This window comes from Pyxicephalus adspersus, chromosome 12, assembly GCF_032062135.1.
Source record: "Pyxicephalus adspersus chromosome 12, UCB_Pads_2.0, whole genome shotgun sequence".
NCBI classification, from domain to species: Eukaryota; Metazoa; Chordata; class Amphibia; order Anura; family Pyxicephalidae; genus Pyxicephalus; species Pyxicephalus adspersus.
Genome location: NC_092869.1, coordinates 36,134,547 through 36,153,074, shown reverse-complemented (window position 1 = coordinate 36,153,074; position 18,528 = coordinate 36,134,547). Strand labels below are relative to the sequence as shown.

General features: G+C 41.7%; 1 protein-coding gene across 6 annotated transcripts in view; it reads left to right on the top strand.

The window, feature by feature from the left end:
• Positions 1-4,579: 4,579 nt before the first annotated feature.
• The window catches only part of MARK3 (microtubule affinity regulating kinase 3), a 60,514-nt gene continuing 46,565 nt past the window's right edge, over positions 4,580-18,528 (top strand). For 2 of the 6 annotated variants that reach the window (XM_072428375.1, XM_072428376.1), the window contains exon 1: positions 4,585-5,072. In XM_072428375.1, the coding sequence (XP_072284476.1) occupies positions 5,022-5,072 (51 nt within the window). In that variant the 5' untranslated portion in view covers positions 4,585-5,021. Of the gene's footprint in view, positions 5,073-18,528 lie in introns of all 6 variants that reach the window. The other 4 variants (XM_072428379.1, XM_072428380.1, XM_072428378.1 and 1 more) reach the window with 4 other exon arrangements.

Here is an 18,528-nt window from a genome sequence, read left to right as displayed (position 1 = left end):
AAAGACCAGAGGATGGCCTGCTTATGGGTGGCATTCAATGTCACCAAACAACATGGGCACTAAAGACCCTTCTGCACTACAGAGCAGCAGAAAGGACACTTGGGACACAACAAGGGACCACAACAATTCAGTTTTGTCGTTTAGGCAGTCTTGTAGTCCAGGCAATGCTGAAAAACAAAGCCATGATGGTGATCCCCCTTTCTGCACTGCAACTTGGTCAAGGAACCGCCCACTGTCTGCTGATTGGATAAAAAAAGAGCAGCAGTCACCAAATCCTGGGAAAACAGCAGGGTCAGCCAACAAAAAGTTGTTTTTTATTTACAGTCAGAGACTGGTTGGCTGAGTATGCCCTTGGCTTAGACACACCAACTCCAGATCTCCATGCTGTAATTTACAAATGCTTTTCTTGCCAATCTTTTGTGTGTTGGGTAAAAACTTCTCATTATGGACACAGCAGATGTGCTGACACAGAAATTTAAATGCAGCAATCCTTTGGAGAGTCTGAGTGTTAGGTGAGCTTGTTCTTGGCCCATGCAGGGCAAAAGTGAAAGGGTCACTCAAATGCCCCCTCCCCAGTCACATATACTCACCTCTATTGGCCTTGTGATGAATGGTAGGGACATACTGCAGTAAGATGTGTATTGACATGTGTGAATAGTCTTGCGGGTTCCTAAAATGACAATATGTGCTGCAATTTCTTTACAACCACCAACAGTTTTACAGTCCAAGGACTGGCCTGATTGGATACAAATTGCCCGAAGGTTGCATCGCTTGAAAATCTAACATAGATTGTACAATCCAATTATATCTGTAAGAATCCATCAGGTGGTTTACTTGTCCATACACCAAAAAACTAAATGTAAAATTGTGGGAAGATCCACCTTATAATGTTCATATCCTTATAAGGGCCATTTTGGACCCGTGAAAATTGCAGGCACAACCACCCCCCTAACTTCCCCTCTTCAAGTGAATGAGAACGCTTGTGAACCATTGCGTGCACTCAGCTGTGGTGAATCACGGTGCGGTTCCAGGTAATGGCAAGTTGATTTGACTGCGCTCTTGCTATTCCTCCCCTGGAGGTAGAACTGCACTACGACTACAGCAAAGTTGATTACCTGTGGTGCAGTTTTGCCACTTCTGGCACACAGTGGCGGTTTATGGCCAACTCACTACAAGTATGAAAGGGTTTTAATGGATTTTTATGCTGCCGTTTCAGAGATGACACTGTTACCACCAAATCCACGTGACATGTTGCTGATGATCCAGTGGTGCAGCACACCACAACCACATCATGTTCCTTTTTTTTAAAAAAGAGGACTCAACAATTGTTTTATATTTTAGCTGGAGTTATTCTTTATATCAACGAGGCCCCCAGAGAATGCACAAGGGCCACACATGAAAACCTGGGGCCGTGCTACAGCAAGGTCCATGCAGAATATTCAGCACTCCAGGACACTTTGTGAAATGCAGAAAAAATGTATTGGGACGCCAAAGAAAGTACTGCATCACAACAGTGTCTGCAGGTGTAGCAAGTCAGCAGGTGTAGCCATTCTGATCAGGGGTAGACGCTTCATGCGAGGTCGTCTGTGGCCGACTACTAGTCATAGACGGTTCATGGGAAGGAGAGCGCATTAGGCTCACCAATGTGTACGCCTCCCCTGAGAAGAATGAGCGACTGGAGCTTTTCCAAACCCTGAGGCCTCAACTCGCCACCACCGGAGCAGTAACAACGGGCGGTGATTTCAACTGCCCAATAGAGGAGGATGGCGCAGCTATAGCATCATGGCAAAGTTGGACATTACCTCCTGCCTTCTTAAAGAGATGGTGGCCGAAGCTTTCTTGAAGGACGTTGTGGGCTCTATTGGGAACAGCTCAGTGAATTACTTCTGATGCCGCCCTGATGGGTCCGTCCGTTCAAGGATCGACTTCATCTTCATGGAGAGAGGTAAGGTGCAAAAGCCAGGCCATGGTCCCTTGTTTATTCTCAGGCCACATGGCCATTCTGTTTCAGGGTGACCTCGGGGAGGTCCTCGGCACAGGCAACTGGAAGCTGAATCGTGTCCTGTTGGAAATAGAGGAACTGATGGAGGAACTGAGGGGTGAGTATGTCATGTATAGGGAGGACAAAAAGCTCTTTCCAAGGGTAAGTGAGTGGTGGGAGTTTGTGAAAGTTAAGTTTAGCAGCTTCTTTCAAGCAAGAGGACTCCAACAGGTGTGTGCTAGGAAGAAACGAGAGGCAACTGCAACGTGAGCTGCAGTCCTTGCAGGATTTCTACCACTGTGGCTGGGATGTTAGGCGAGACCTAGAAGAGACCAAGAAGCTCTTGAAGCAGCACTTTGAGGAGGATTCCAGATGCATCATCTTCTGTTCCAAGCTGGAATATCTCGAGAAAGGTGAGAAATGCAATTCTTTATTTTTCAGTAAGCTCCACTCCACCGACAATGACACTGCAAGCAGGTTCCTGTCAGGTATCACTAATACCATTGATTCTGCAGGTGCAGCCTCCACTGATGCCCCTCTCACCTTGGAGGAGAGGTAGGACTTGCGATGGTCGGGTTGTGCTGGTCTCCGTCTCAGTCTTGACCAAGAGAGGGCCTTCAACCGTGTCTCCCACAGGCTCATGCTTGGAGCCCTCTGTAAGTATGGACTTACACTTACACCGTATGGACGTTAACCTCATGTACCTTGACATTCAGAGTACAGTGTTGGTGAACGGCTGGAAGACTGACTCCTTCCCGGTCCCTCCTGAGGTCAGACAGGGCTGCTTTTTGTCTGTTGTATAGAGCTTTTCACAGAGTGCATCAGACGGAATCCAGAGATCAGAGGGATAACTTCACCAGGACGAGACAGAAGGGAAGCAAAGTGCTCGCTCTACATGGATGACATGACGATGTTCTGCTTGGACAAGCTTTCCATCGACCTGCTCGTCCAGATCTGTGAAGACTTCAGCCGAGCTTCGGGGGCTAGAGTCAACTGCGGGAAGTCGTAAGCCATGATCTTCGGGAACTGGTACCTGTGTTCCTCTGCGACCATCCCTTTCAACACCAAGCCAGATTTAATCAAGATCCTTGGCGTCTGGTTTGGAAAGGAAGAAGCAGCCCTTGAAGTCAAGAGAGGCTGTCGAAAATGCGCCAAAAGTTCGGCCTCTGCAGCCTCAGAGACCTCACCATCAAAGGGAAAACACTGGTGCTCCACAGGGAGATTCTCCCTGTGTTGCAGTACCTTGCCCAAGCCTGGCCTCCTCTCACCAACACCTGCAAGGCCATGACAAGGGCCGTGTTCCACTTCATCTGGGGCTCAAAGATGGAGTAAAGAGAGCAGTGATGTTAAAAGAACATCAGAAGGGCGGCAAGGGAGTTCTGGACATCGCAACGATGCTTAGGGTTTTCTTTGCCTGCAACACTGTAAGAAGGACGTTGGTGGACCGATCTTTGACTTCTGCAGGGAACTCCATGTCCCATTTCTTCCTCCTTCCACTATGGAGGAGCCAGGGATGCGATGTATGAATGTACCTTGATTGTATTACTTTTGTTTTGTGATGAAAAAAGTTTACCTCCCATCAAAAACAAGGGTGTTTGTGAGCCGCATAGGTGGGTGTGCATAGATCTGCATTGTACTGTGCATTTGTATGGGCTTTCTGTGTGGCACCTCACAGTACTATGACCATGCATGTGCAATGTTTGTTAAAACAGCCACTTGCAGTACCCATTTAAAGTCTGTATGACCGGTTGACAACCGAGGAGCACGATTGTGAAACTCGAGTGTTGTCACCTCATAATAGAAAGTGTCTAGAACTTTATGCCAGGCTCATCTATTATTATTATTTATTATTGTTATTTTAATAAAGCGTAACTAAACTCAGAAATGTCACTTTACATAAAAGTGTAGACAACTCTTTTATATTAATTTTTTTTAGTGCAACACCCTTTTTTTTACAGCACTGACCCTAATTCTCAATCACCTAAGAATGGGAGCGCAAAGCCTCCTAGGATACCTATGTCAGGCATCCCGGGAGGCTCTTGGGTGCTCCTTCCGAAAAGTTTGCCGATCTCACGCGTGCCCCTTTTTTTTCAACCTTCATCACCTGATCTCGCTCCTGGGTCGGGTGACATAGAAAGAAGAACCAGGAATAGGAGGCAAAGATGACGCCGCCCGGAGCGTCGCTTTGGGGACGGATGCCAGGACGACCCGATGGAAGAGACCTCTGGATGGATCAGACTGCCCTGCAAGATTAAAGGTAAGTGTACTTTTTTTTTTGTTTTAGGCACTTTTCAGTTTAGTTCCTCTTTAAAAACATGTTTAGGTTACAAAGGATTTTATTGATTGGATTATGTCCATACACTTTAAATGTATCAGGCGTCTTTTGTGTAGCCTGTGTTGACCATAGCAACCAATCATCTGCGCCCTTTTATCTCAAGCCTTCGAGGCAACAAAATAAACCTCAACGTTAGTGGTTGCAGCAGGAAACGCCCCCCACCTTCCACTCCTCCAGTCGCCCCTAGCAACAACATTTAACCCGTACTCCTTCCCGCCCCCAATCAGCTCTGCCGACAGAGGCGACGTCATTTCCGGCGGCTGTAGGGCTAGGCTGTTCGGATCCGTCCGGAGGAAGCGGGTCGGCCATCTTGGATGGTGTAGTAGCAGCACGGAGGGGGCAGAGCGGGGGGAAGAGACACCGGCAGTCGCCCCAGATGTTCAGGGAAGCCCAGGGAGCCATCCGGGCTCAGCGTACAGCGACAGCGGCCTAGCCTATCTCCTACATCGGGAGAGCCTGTCAGCCTCGCCCCAGTGACATTTCACCCGGGGCCTTAGTGACTGGCTATCTTCTGCTCGTAGGGGATGATGTGAGCACCCCCACCCTCCTCCTGACAGCTGTACAGAGAATGAGCCCCCTGGAGCCCACAGGGTGTCTGCTGCGGTGAAAGTCTTTCCAGCCACACATCTGACTCTGTAACCACTATCACCCCTCATAGATCCCCCCATCCCTTCCTATATTACTGGCTGCACACAAGGGAACATCATGTCCACCAGAACCCCTCTGCCCACAGTAAACGAGCGGGACACGGAAAACGTAAGTTGGCCAATTAACGCCGCATTTTGTTTGTATAGACCGATCTGCACTTAAATTTTGGGGTGACAATGTCCTATTTTCTCATTTATGACTTTTAAAGAGGTCGCCATGTTTTTAGGGACCCATAACCAAAGATAGAATGCCGCTTGTGTGATATATTGAGGGGCCAAAGCCACATTTGGTTCTGGGAATCCAATTTTAGGGCATCCATATAGAAGGGGTTCCATGGAGATCTGAAAACTATTTCAAGGGCCTCCCCCCAAAAATGTCCAGAAAAGCTTTCCTAGATTCTGCCCCCTGATTTTTGGATGTTTCCTTCGTATTGCTGAGTTGTCTCGAATAAAATTCTAGGGTCCTTGTTAGTCCTTCAATTTTTGAAGGTCTCCTAACATGGTGAGAGTTGAAGCCCCTCTTATTGTGTGATAATTCCCCCATCTCATAGACTGTAAGCTCTTTGGGGCAGGGTCCTCTCCTCCTCCTGTGTCACTGTCTGTATTTGTCTTGTCATTTGCAACCCCTATTTAATATACAACGCTGCGTAATATGTTGGCGCTATATAAATCCCGTTTAATAATATTGGCTCCTGGAACTCACCATGCTAATCAGATACATTGTTTCACTTATTTGTAGTAGAAGCACTGTATTTCTGGGATGGTAAAACAAAGAACCTGGCATTTAAATAATGGGGCTCGGGATTTATCCCCTAAATACGATACCAGATTTGTTTTTATAGGGATCAAGGATTATCAGATGAGCCATTTGTGTTTGGGTGCTGTATGTTTTTGGATATTGAAGGTAGAGAAAAAATGTTGCTCTAGATTTATTTCTGGGTGGGGGCACAGATTGCCAATGATCCAGAATTTTTGGGGTGTCCACATTTTGGTTTTCTGTAGAAACATTTTGCATCCTCCTTATAGGGATCTTACCAAAATCTTCTGATTTGTAGTCCAATGTGCTGAAGAGGATTAAAGGTTCAATGAGATCCAGACTGTATATAGAATAACCTATCAGAAGTTGTCATTTAGAGGTGTTTAGTCTCTTTTATCTTATCCCGTCCATCAAGAGCCACAATGTACTTGGCTTGAAATTCTCAGATGCTAATCTCTTCCGTATCTTGCTGGTCTCATGTTCATGATCGTTTTGATCTCTGTATGTGTATCCGTTGTCATTTAAAGGTAAAAGCCATGAAGTGAAATCTCTGTAGTTTTAGTTTAGAAATCGATATTCTGCTGTTCTGGAATCTCATTTCATTGTTTGCATTGTCCACAGACCCCAAATCATTCACCACCCGTGAGAGCCAAGGCCATATGGTAGTTCCCCAAAACTTGATTCCCAACACTTGCTGCATTACACAGGTTCTGATTTATGATGGCCACTGACGGGCAGGTCTGCCTGCGCTAATAATTATATTCATTGTCGCAGCAGCCTTTCCTCTTTCATCGAGTCGTGACAAGAAAAAACAATCATTCTTTGTTTTTATGGAAAAGCATGCCATGGGATGAATGTACATTATGCTAGGGAATGTCTGAGAAATCTCCCCTGCTTTTGTGTGCATGGTTGAAATGAAACCCAAACAAATTTGCTTTAGATTAAGTATGTTAGAGTTAAAACCCCCCTTTATTTTTTTTTATGTCTATTCAGTGTGGGAGACTTCCCTTCATTTCCTATCCTCAACACATAACAGGAAGTGAGAGGAATTCCCACTAGATAAGTCATTATGAATGATTTGTGGCAAACCACCCCACACCTTTCGTCAACCACCTGCCTGTTTTTGATTGGCTACTAAAAAGTTGGGTCACAATTCAGGGGCATCCCGCCACCTACAGTTTCTTCCCACCCAGCTTAAAAAAAATTTCTGGGTTGAGCACTGTTTGCCAACCAATATCGCATTCCATATTGTTATACTCATTGCAATGACATGTTCTGAACGAGCTCGTTCGACCTGTGTCCTGTTTACAGATTTGATCGTGAAGACACCATGGATGGCTCAACAGATCATGGTGGTTCTGTTCACTATCATTTTCTGTCCAGTAAAATCAGTACACACAATTTGCTAAATCCCCTAAGCTGCAACACCTGAAATTTCATGGGTTTGTCAGCTTTTTGTGTCATTGGCCAACTTTTGATTCCATGATCATCCAGTGGTGGGTCAGGCATCATTTTTCTTGCATCAACCCCTAACCCGTCTGTTAGGGCCTTTTTGACAGTTGTCTCCGGAACAGATTATTATTATTAAACAGGATTTATATAGGAAGAGAGGACCCTGCCCCAACGAGCTTACAATCTAAACAGATGTTCCAATTTAAAAAAGGTGGCTTTACATTCTATGAATTCTTACAGTGTGTGAATTGCATCGCCACAAGTTTACTGTTTTAGGGAACAACTTTTTTTTTTTTGACACATTTGGATGTTGTGACCTGCAAAGATCACTTATCCCTGAATTTACAACCTACAACTCAACAGCTGACTTTGTGCTATCTCTCCAATAAAGACATGATTTATGTGGATTTCTGTCAACATTGTGTGTCCTCTTTCAGCAGGTACCATAATTCTAGCAGTGCTATTACTCTCTGCATTATTACAGAAGATTCATGGCTTGACCTTTAACCCTAGAATTCCAGCCCATTACACACAGCAGTTGCCTTTTTCTAATGGACCGGCTAGTTTTTGTCCATTCAGTGCTCTGATATTTCAGGTTTTGTGTACATTTTTCCAGAATGTTATCTGCACACTTATTGTCTATACTCAGCGATGCGTCCTGTTTTTTATAAAAGATACATTTAATTTGTATGCTGGACCTTTGATCATAAAAAAATGTCTTCTGTGTCCTTGGAACAATAAAATACATTTAAAACAACAAATACATTAAAAACTTGATCTTGACCTGGACAAGTGAAGTTTCCCAGTAAATTGATACTGTTCTATCAGAAATCTGATTAGTTGGGAATTTTGTAGTGACCGGGATGTTCCCAGTGTACCTTCTATAGGGATTTGGAAATTGGTGGGTGGAACCAGTGAGTACGGTGGAGTACACGGGATTGGCACTCCCCAAAGTGTTGGTTTCAGAAGAAACCTCAACCAACGATGAGGCAACTTTGTTTAAATGAGCACTTTAATACAATGGATAGCATAGGATATTGTCAGCTACAAGTTTTAACACAGTGCTTCAGCCCTGAGGATATCACCAGTTAAAATGTACAGTTGTTACCAAAACAGAAATAGCTGGAAAAGCAAAGGGGAGCTGTTGTTTTTGCCTAAGGGGATTTCCTCTGACTTTCTATTGCATCAGGAAGTGAGGTAACATCTCCCTAATAGACTCGGACAGTAAAAAAAAAAAAAAAAAAAAAAAAGTTTTCTTCATGAGTGTGAATGTGTTGACTGGTATACTCAGTACTTCCTCCAATCAGGTTGACTGAAGGAAACAATGTAGGGGGTTGGTTGGTTTGGGGTTCTGAGATGCAGGGGAGGTAGGTTTTTAAGATTTATATACAAGTAGGCCTATTTAATTTGCGGCAGCCCCTGTATTTTCTCTTGACAGGTTCACTTCACAAACCAGACTTTTACGTTTATTTTTTGTGTCAGAAAAAACAAAGATTTTTTAACAAAGCAATCCTTAGAATAAAAATATAAATTAAAATAAAAATACTGAAATGCTAGTTTTTTTCAATATCGGGCAATTTCATTTATTTTTATGGATTTTTTTTTAAAATTAGCATTTTTTGGAACAATCTTTTGTACAAATTGGTAGGAATCTGCCACATCTATGCTAAGCAGTGTCTGTGGGTAGCTTTAGTGCTCGTTTATACCAAATATTTTATTATGATGTGTGTTTTGTGTTTGCTGTGGTTCTATTTTTTATGACTGCCATCCAGTGTATGGACTCTGCATCCTAACACAATGTACAGTTGCAGACAAGCTTTTTTTTGTAAGTTTTTATTTATTAAAACCTTTGCTTGGACAAAAGCCAATAGTGTTGGTTCTACAAACTTTTTCTTAAGGGACATATAATTGTATGCGGTAATGCAGCACATAGACTTCAGTTTGTGTAAGAGCAGTAGGGACAATACACTTTTACAGTTTGGAAAGTCTTAAAGTAGCTTTGTTGAGAACCTGAAGTCAGGCTTTTAAGTCTTCACAGAACCATTTTTCAGCATGTCACAATAAATAGTAACAATATTTTCTTCCACCTCTTCTACATTGATCGAACTTTAACATTTAGAGCCCTGTCACATCCACTGTGCTGAAACCACATGGCTGTCAACGCATGGGCGCATAGCAAACTGTCTATGTACACATCAGATGATTATGGCCCGATATTTACTGTTGGGCTCTTCTCGGGTGAGAATCTGCCATGTTCAGAGGTCACCCAACGTCCTTTATAAATCTGTCCTGACTGATCCATGAACCACCACATTTCAAGTAAAGGGAGGAGAACACAGCTGTGTGTCACTCATTCATTATCTCTTGTCACTGGAAATGATCTTTCATGATATTGATAATAATGAACCGTGTGTACACAGCCCTACTTGAATAAATAGCAAATATTATTTTGTAAAACAGAACAGAATCCATTTAGATTATTGCGGACCACTGTGTTGTGCATGTTCTTTTAATATCATTATAAATTGCTTGCCATAGCATCACAATGGATGAAAAAAAAAAGCATGTTTCCCTTCACTTTAGATTTCAGTCCACCATGATGAATGGGTTGTGCTGTCTTGCAATGAATTCCATAGTACAATGCTTTGGGGGGGCCCTTTGTCAATGTACTACAATGTGGCATATGTTACCACATGTTCATTTTAATGAGCTTTACCCCAATTTAGTAGCCTGAATGGGCCAATCCACTTCTAAAGCAAAAACAGCAGACTAATGAGCTTATATTATTGTGCCCTTTCCTCCTATCAATATATTTCTCTCTAACTCATCGCTCAGCTGATTGGCTCTATCTGCTGCTTCTTCCTCTGACTGCAAAGGCATGACAAGTGGAAAGTAGCGGTTTTGGAAGTATCGCTAAAAACACAGTGGCAATTGTGGAGTGTGAACATCTACATTGTGGGCAGGAAGTGGCAAGTTCAGTGCATGTTCCTGAGTGAAAATCCCAGGAAGTGGTAATGGTGTGAATGACCCTGAGCTTTGTTATGGTCCATTTACTGACCTGATAAGTGCAGCTCCACAGGCATCTGTATAAATGAATAGATATACTTTGCCATTGATATGGCCAATCACTTTTGTAATGTCTTTTTATTGATATCACATTTGATCATCCAAGTAGAACTCCGCTGTTTTTTTAGATCATATTTATGGATAAACACACACAACAAAATCTGATTTTTACTCGGTAGTAAAAATCCAACAAGAATAGTGTTTCCCCACACCGCCACCTGCACGCCCCAGGTGGTTACTGAACAATTCTGGTTGGTGCACCCGTCTAAAAACACTGTTATTGTAATGTAATTGTAATATTATTAAATGGGATTTATATAGCGCCAACATATAATGCAGCACTGTACATTAAATAGGGGTTGCAAATGACAGACGAATACAGACAGTGACACAGGAGGAGAGGGCCCTGCCCCGAAGAGCTTACACTGTAGGAGGTGGTGGAAGTCGCACATTTCTTTATAAACTACACTGTTCTAGCTACTAAGAGATTTCCACTTCATGTTGGTGGGGGATGGGTGAAGAAAAACATGCAATGCATCTCATGCAATACATGCATATTCTGCCATGTTTTTTTATCTCCTGGAAAGTTAGATAAAAATGCAGAACGCTATTTTTTGAATAACAAAATGCCTTCCTTGTATTTTATAGAGATGAGTGGTAGAGGTGTTCTGAATTCATGCAGGAGAAAACTAACAACTGTTTGGGATTTCAGTGCAATAGAAGCATGATGGCGATGATGACGACAAGTTGGCAGCTCTGTCATTAGCCTAGATTGCAACAGATTTTTTTCTTTGTAACTCAGTCATGCAACTAATTGCCTGGAATAGAACAATGACAGATGGAAAACAAATCCTGATGGCTGCAAGATACTACAGCATGCAATGTTTGTTGCTTTTATCATTTGGGGGCCATTTGTTACTTTTTGTTTCACAATTGTCAGAAACTTTAGTAGCACTTAATAATCCCTTGTGTAACAATCTCCTAATCCGATGGTTAGGTCTCCTAACATGAAGATGTTAAATTGCCTGTGTAGTTTAGCCCTTGGTCATACATGTCCTGCATTTGGGCTATCCCTGACTTTTTGGGCCGATAGATATCTACATTTCCCTGACAGTCGGTAAAGAATTAGATGATGTGTCACTTTCATTATGATATGCTGAATATGTTGCCCATGTAATAAAAAAAAAATATATATATCGTGGCCTAATCTGCTGGGATCTTTGTGCTTACATAGGCATCGTTTGCGTGAGACGCACAAGTAAAATTTTAAAGCTTTCCTTCTTAAACTCAAAATAAAGATTTTTAGGCTTGGTGGCAATTAGGTATGCACTGTGTGGTTTTCTGTTAGTGTGAAGAGTCCTGCAATAATTAATTATCTCTGCATAATATATCTGTCAGACTCCTGCAGAATTTGCAAAGCATGCTGTCACTGGCAGTTTGTTTTGATCTTGTCATATATTCTTGTATGAAAATAAGAGTCTCCGTATCATTACCTGTTATGCTTTTTTTTTTTGTAGGGTCTGTTGTAGTCTCTGGTTACAAAGCCTGTCTTCTGAGCTGTCAGGATATGCGTCAGTGCTTTGTGGGGAGAGCCATGCAGATGACAGTGTCAGTTATGCATCCCACAGACTCTTGCAGGCACTGCTTTGATAATGTTTTTTTCTTGTTTTGTTCAAAAAAGGATGCCATACAGAAAGATGAAAATTGTTATTTGGGCCTGGAAGTACTTTAATGCGGTCTTTAAAAGACAAAATTTAAAGTGTAACCTTAGGCTGCATATAAAGTAATATTAGTATTTCTCTTGTGAGCAGTCATGTTATTGGAGAGCTAAAATAAGCTTTGTAAATACCGTTACATCGTTCTTCAAAGCAGCCATTCATGGTGCGTTGTAAAGGTTAAATCATTCCAGTCAGTATAGGAGTGTTCTGTACTGCAATGTAACACCAGCAACAGGACTTTTTCCTGACGTGCCCTCGGGGATGTGGCCGATGAGTAAATGCATGTCCGTTACCTGTCTGTCCACGCTTACATCGGAAAGACTGAAACCGGTGGGGCGAATGGAACAGCTTTGCAGTTCTGCTTTTGACTGTACGTTGTACACGGGCCCAGAACTTTCTAATCAGTGTGGCTAAACCAAAGGTCAAAAATTGCCATTGCCATTTGCTGGTGTCACTTATAATTGACAGATTAGGTACTGGTTGAGGACAGGTTTTTAGAAGAGTGGCAGCTACTACTAAACTATAAACAAGTTTGTAAATACACAGTACCCTTACTTATGGACTTGTTTGTTGCATTGTTCAGAATTAGCACATTTGCAAATCCATGTAGGCAGTAACAGCTTCTGTACCCAACTCAGAATCCACAGCCCTGCTTGTATGTATGAGAATATCTGGAGGTGGGGGGGAACAAAACCTCTACAGCTTAGGTCTTAACTACTCATCTCTGCAAGGTTGGTATTAAAAATACTAAAACACAACAACTTAGCTGTTGATTCTCTGAAAAATGTGATCTCCTAGATTCCTTGTGCTGCAATATACTTGGAAAGCTTTCTAAATTTAGCGGGTTTTAGTAAAATAAATAATGCATGCATTGGAATAGTCTACTGGGATCTGCTTCCCTGATTTAGATTATTACCCTGTTCTGAGCAACTGGGGAATCAAAGTGTTTCTATGCAATGAGGATTGAAGGTACAGTAAACAAGCCACTGATTGTCCACAATTAATGAAGAATCAGCAAAGTACATTGACATTTAAAGCAACCCAACTTGCCGAAGTACCTTTGAATGTGAAGACTTGTGAAGATTGTATGCACAGTGGGAAAGTTACCAATAATCCATTGACCGGCAATGTGTCATGGTTACAGGGTTGTTTCAAAGATCTTTGCATTGTTTTATTGTAATCAGAAGTAAGCTTCTCAAAGAAAGCATTTCCTTCTTTTGAGTCAGTCCAGAACCCTACCACCACCACCACCACCACACACACTAACTGTTAGAGAAAATTGGTACATAAACAATAGGGACTGACCAGCAAGTCAAGGTTGCTGAGTAGCACTGAATAACTCCCATAGATAAAGAAGGTGTCAGTAACTATTGACTGGTACAAGGTGTGATGTATTATTTAGGTAGCCTACCATTGATGTTATCTCATTTGTGTGTGTGGGGGTCAAACGGATATATTGTCGTCACATAGAATACCAGTAAAATACAATTGCCAAGTGCGAATGACATCATGGTGGTATGCCGTGATGAAAATGACCATTCCTCACCGTTGGACATCTGCCTGTCAATGACTAGCCTCAATAGTATTAGCAAACAGTTTGCTCTAAGGGTGGTTAGACTGCGCCCATGCCTGTGGGCATCATGTGTGTCCTAGCAATAAAACTTTTCTGCTTCACCAACTTAGAATCTAGCTGTCACCAAGGCAGAGTTTAGGCACTTCAAGGAAAAGAACCAAACCTACAGGGTTCTAATATCTGAAACTGAAATTAAGGATTTCCATTTCTAAACTGTATTGTGATTAGGGATGCTAGTAAGGTATTCTAAAACCATTCATGTTGCTTCCAACTGTTTACATGGTAATCTGGCCTATTGAAGCTTTGAAAAACATATAGGATACATGGCCGTTCTATCTACAGGTTGGATTGCTCCAGGTGATTTTGCTAACTGCATTGTTGTCGGTAATCTAGTGTCATGGGAACACCAGCTCCTGAAACAAATGGATATGTGTGTTTGGTGTTTCCAGTTCCCTTCCAGTTGTGAGCCCCTTCTGTCTCATAGAATGATAGAAATTTCACTTTTCACATCAGCCTTGGACATCATTTGCACATCTTTCTGTAAGGGCATGTGGGATCTTCCTCAAAAGTTAATTAGATGTTAATCAGAGGAGACTGCAGAGCCAACTTTCGGTGCTACACCTTTGGATGCAGAGGATTTGGAGCATTGTTATTTACATTTTATTCAAATTGTCTTCATTTATCTTTTGTCTTTAGTTCTTTTTGTTGTACAAATTAGCTTCAGGTTTAGGGGCATGAATAAGTGCAATGTAGTAATGATTAGCCATTAAAGTAGGTATATCCAATAAAAGCAAGCTCAGCAAAGAATGTAAAGTCCGATAAAATTGGACTTGGTGCTTTTGAAGAATACCTGTTGCCAAATTTACCGTCCAATTTAAAAAAAAAAAAAAAAAAAAAATTGCTGCTGAAGCCTTAAGTATTTGCTTTTCCTGCAGACGAATTCTATTTGAAGATTAGCTTCCTGTGAAATTGATGCTTTCAAAAGTGCCCATCTTCTGCCTCCCCCAGTGGTTCTTTGTGCCGATCCACTACATCTCTATGTGAGGCCATACATTTTATTTATGAAAAAGTTTCTGCACCCAGGAATCCCATTATGAATCAATTTTGCAAAATACCATACCATTTGATGATTAAATAACATTGAATGGGGGCTTGTCCACGGTTGTAGCAATAGTAGTACTTTGTTGATTTTACTTATCAGTCTTTAATCCTGCCATTTAATATTGCCGCATGTGGAAGAGTAGGCATGTGTAAATGTGACTGGTACGAGAACAAGAAGAGTATATGTCAATTGGTAACCTAGGTACTTAGGGCTTAGAACCCCTGTCAAGTTTTTATTGTTCCCAACTCCCTTCTGCTCCTTTCTGATATTTACCTTCTGTTGTCTTGAGTCAAAAATGTGACTGTTTAGCAGTGACATAACTATTGTCATGTTATCTCAGCAGCTGTACCCCATCGAGGTTTTTCTTCTACACATGCCTTGATTTCTGGAAAAGAATGCCAGGTCCATCAAGGCTAAAGCAAGCAGACTTTACTAAATTTGGATGGAGTATACATGAAGTGTTGCCATAGCATCTCTCAGGCACAGCTTGGCATTTTTGACATTTTCCAAGCACGATTAGGCAGGATGACGGATTATTGCATAAGGTACATCCCCTGTCCCTTTCTGCAATACCCACCTGCCTGATCCTGTGTCATTTAACATTGGACTTACCCCTATTCCTTCCTTCTTCCTTGCATCATTTTAGCCTGAAAATGCAAATTCCTTGTGCCTGGTGGGAGCCTTTTTAGGGCCAGTAAACAGCTGACCTAACAGGTTGTATTTGAAGCTGCAAAAGAAAGGTGGTCGAGAATGAATAGGAGTGCAAAGCTTCCGAGGATACCTACGTCACGCATTCCGGGAAACTCTTAGGTGCACCTTTTGGGCATGCCCAAGCATCTCGGGCATGCAAAGAAGGAGCCTTTTTTCATCCTACATCACCCGATTGCGCCTGGGTCGGGTGACACAGGATGAAGAAGAGAAGATGGCAGCACCCGGATTGCTGGCTTTGGGATGACATGGGACCCGATGCAGAACACCCTTGGAGTGATTGGACTGCCCTGTGAGATTGAAGGTAAGTGTGTTTTATTTATTTATTTATTTATTTATTTTTATTTTGCAGTTTTGAGTTTGGTTTCTCTTTAAGGTGTTGAAACTGACAGATTTGACTCCTCAAATCACACTGGTGTGTGTTGTCAGTCATGATTAGATGTTAAACTCCATATTTTTAGGATACATAAAGGTCAAAATTACCAGTATGATGGCACCCAAGCATATTGGGAGCCTCAGATACCTTCCATATAGCGCTGCAAGCAGCTATTCTCATGTGCTGGAGTTCCTCTACCAATCTCTTTATTGTATGGCAGGTTAGTCAAGTTTGCATCTTTACAAATCATACCGGTTTTCATTGTGATAGTTTCCAGAGTACCTTTAGTAAGATGTGAAAATTATCACATTTTGCTTGTTGCTATAGATATTTGCTGTGGATAAAGATGTGTATTTTGAATGCCTGCTTTACTTGGCAGACTCCATGATTCATTTTAAATGTAATCAAAATTGAAAATGAAATCTTTAGACGCAAAAAGGAGAGCAGCCTTAACCTGCACAGTACATCGGTTTGCCCTTTGGGGTTCCACTAGAGGCTGCCAGGCTCCTTGAACTGTGGCTACTTGACTTCCTATTTGATGATGCTTGCATATTTCTGGGGCCAACACTACTGGGTAGAGCCAGCTGCATGACTCTAATGATTCAGTTGTGTATAAAGGTGGCATTCTAGACACCACTGTAGGTTGTCATTATTCTTCTGGCCACCAATTTTAAAAGGCCTTTTGTTTTTCCCTACTGACCCTTATATTCAATAATTGCAACCAGGCAGGTTCTTTATTGCAGCAGGGAATTGCAATGTCCCTTCCTGATTGCAATTTCTTAATTGCACGCCAGGGCAGTCCTCTTCACACAGTCATACCCGGCACTGTACCAAGAGCTGCGTGTGCAAAACTCAGTGTTTTTTTTTGTGTAGGAACTTAGCTTAGAACTCACCATGTATGAGATTTTTCCATTTCAGCAGTTGTAGTAGTTTCCAAATCTGTCCCATGGTCAATGTCTTTGTGCTCTCAAGCTTTTTATAAAGATTTTTTTTTGTATGTCTTTAATAATTACTTGTATGTATCTTTCTCTGTTAGCGCTGCAAAAATGTATCCACTTCAGATTGAGTCTAATGATGACTCTTTGCATGTATGTATATGCATTATTTAACAAAATCCTTGATATAGAAAAATGCTGACATCCTTAGCTGTGCCTTTTTTTTTTCGGTGTCGGTGGCAGTCTTTACAAACCCTTAAAGTGAAACCGACCTGGCCTAAAGTTACTTCATTGCAGATCCAGATGAACAGTTCCTAGGCTCTGCCACATAACCTGCTGGTGGGGATTAGTTTGTTATTCTTAACAAACTTATTTTCCTTTTTGCTTTGAAATGTACCATTGCATATTTTTTATTTATATCGGTTTCATCATTGCAAAAAAATCTTTTGATGATTGCTAAAATTATGTGGCTGATCACTTCCTGTGCTCCCCTTTGGTGCACAAAGAGGGGTTATGAAGATGAGTGCTCCATGTGTACTGTTATCCATCAAAGATGAGGTAATCAGGGCTGACAACACTCAGTATGAAATTCAGAGTCAAAAATACAGTGTTGTGTCAAAGAAAAAGCTAGAAGTACTCTGTTAAAAGAACTAAGATAGTGAATAATGCATATATTGTACAAATGGGGGAGATTCACTTTGCAGGAAAGGATGAAAGAGCCTTTTCAGTAGATGAGTCTTGGTATTAAAACTTCCATTGAACCCCTAAATACACTGTTCAAAAAACGCATGCCTATCGTATTACCTGCAAAACTATTTGTCATTTTGGTCATCAATCACTGCTTTACCCTTCTGTGGGCTGGAGGTGGAGAGGTGACACAGGAAGCCACATTGCTCCAGGAGAAAAGCTTGTCACCAGCCTGTGTATATATTAGATGTGTACAAATCAACTGAATAAATCCAAATTTGTTGTCAAGTAAACTTATGAATTTTAGTTCTGTATTTAGCCAATAATCTGGAATTGTTGCATTGTAGTGTGGTTGTGAAGACAGCATTTCCATAAATTGTAAGACAGAAACTTGCCAAACACTTCTATTTTGCCATTCTATCTGTCATGCTCTACATGAATCGATTGGGTTAAGACTGCCAATACACATTTTAAAAAGCTGATTTATTACCATAAAAATCGCTTCCTGATATCCCTGGGTAGCCTCGATCACGTGGGTAGCCTGGGTTATCCCATTGCTTCTGACTGCTAAAAACACTATGGGTGTTTGCTATCTTTACGGCTTTTTTAGGTGCAGGCTTATTTAGAAAAACGTCTGCAGTGGGGCTACGTACACACATGCATTTATTGTTGGTGGAAAGGATCTTTCATGATCCTTTCTAATGACAAATGACTGCGCGATGCATGAACGAGCGCTGTACATACAACACCGTTCTGCTCTATGGGGAGGGGAGAGGTGAGAACCATGGAGTGGCACCCTGATGTGCTCTCTCCCCTTCACTTTCATTGCGTTCATTCCTCGTCTGTGGATCCGCCAGGTCAGTCATTCGGGCACCATGTGTCTGATGTGTGTGCAGCCTAAGATAGGGGGATAAAAAAAGCAGTTACTTCGTAGAACTTAGTTAGAACGTAGTTACTTTTGTGATTTGTTTGATAACATATTAGTTTTTGTTTATCTGTTCTGCTTAAAAATACACAAAAATGCAATTTGTCCTGCCATAAATCTTGAAAATTGATACTTTCCTGTGTTTTGTATTTACATTTACATTTAAATGTTCTTGTAGAGAGTTTTTTTTGGTTGTCTTTTTAAAGAGATGTCATCAAGAAATACTTTTCAGTCTGCTTGCTTAAATAAAATGTTTACTCCTGGCA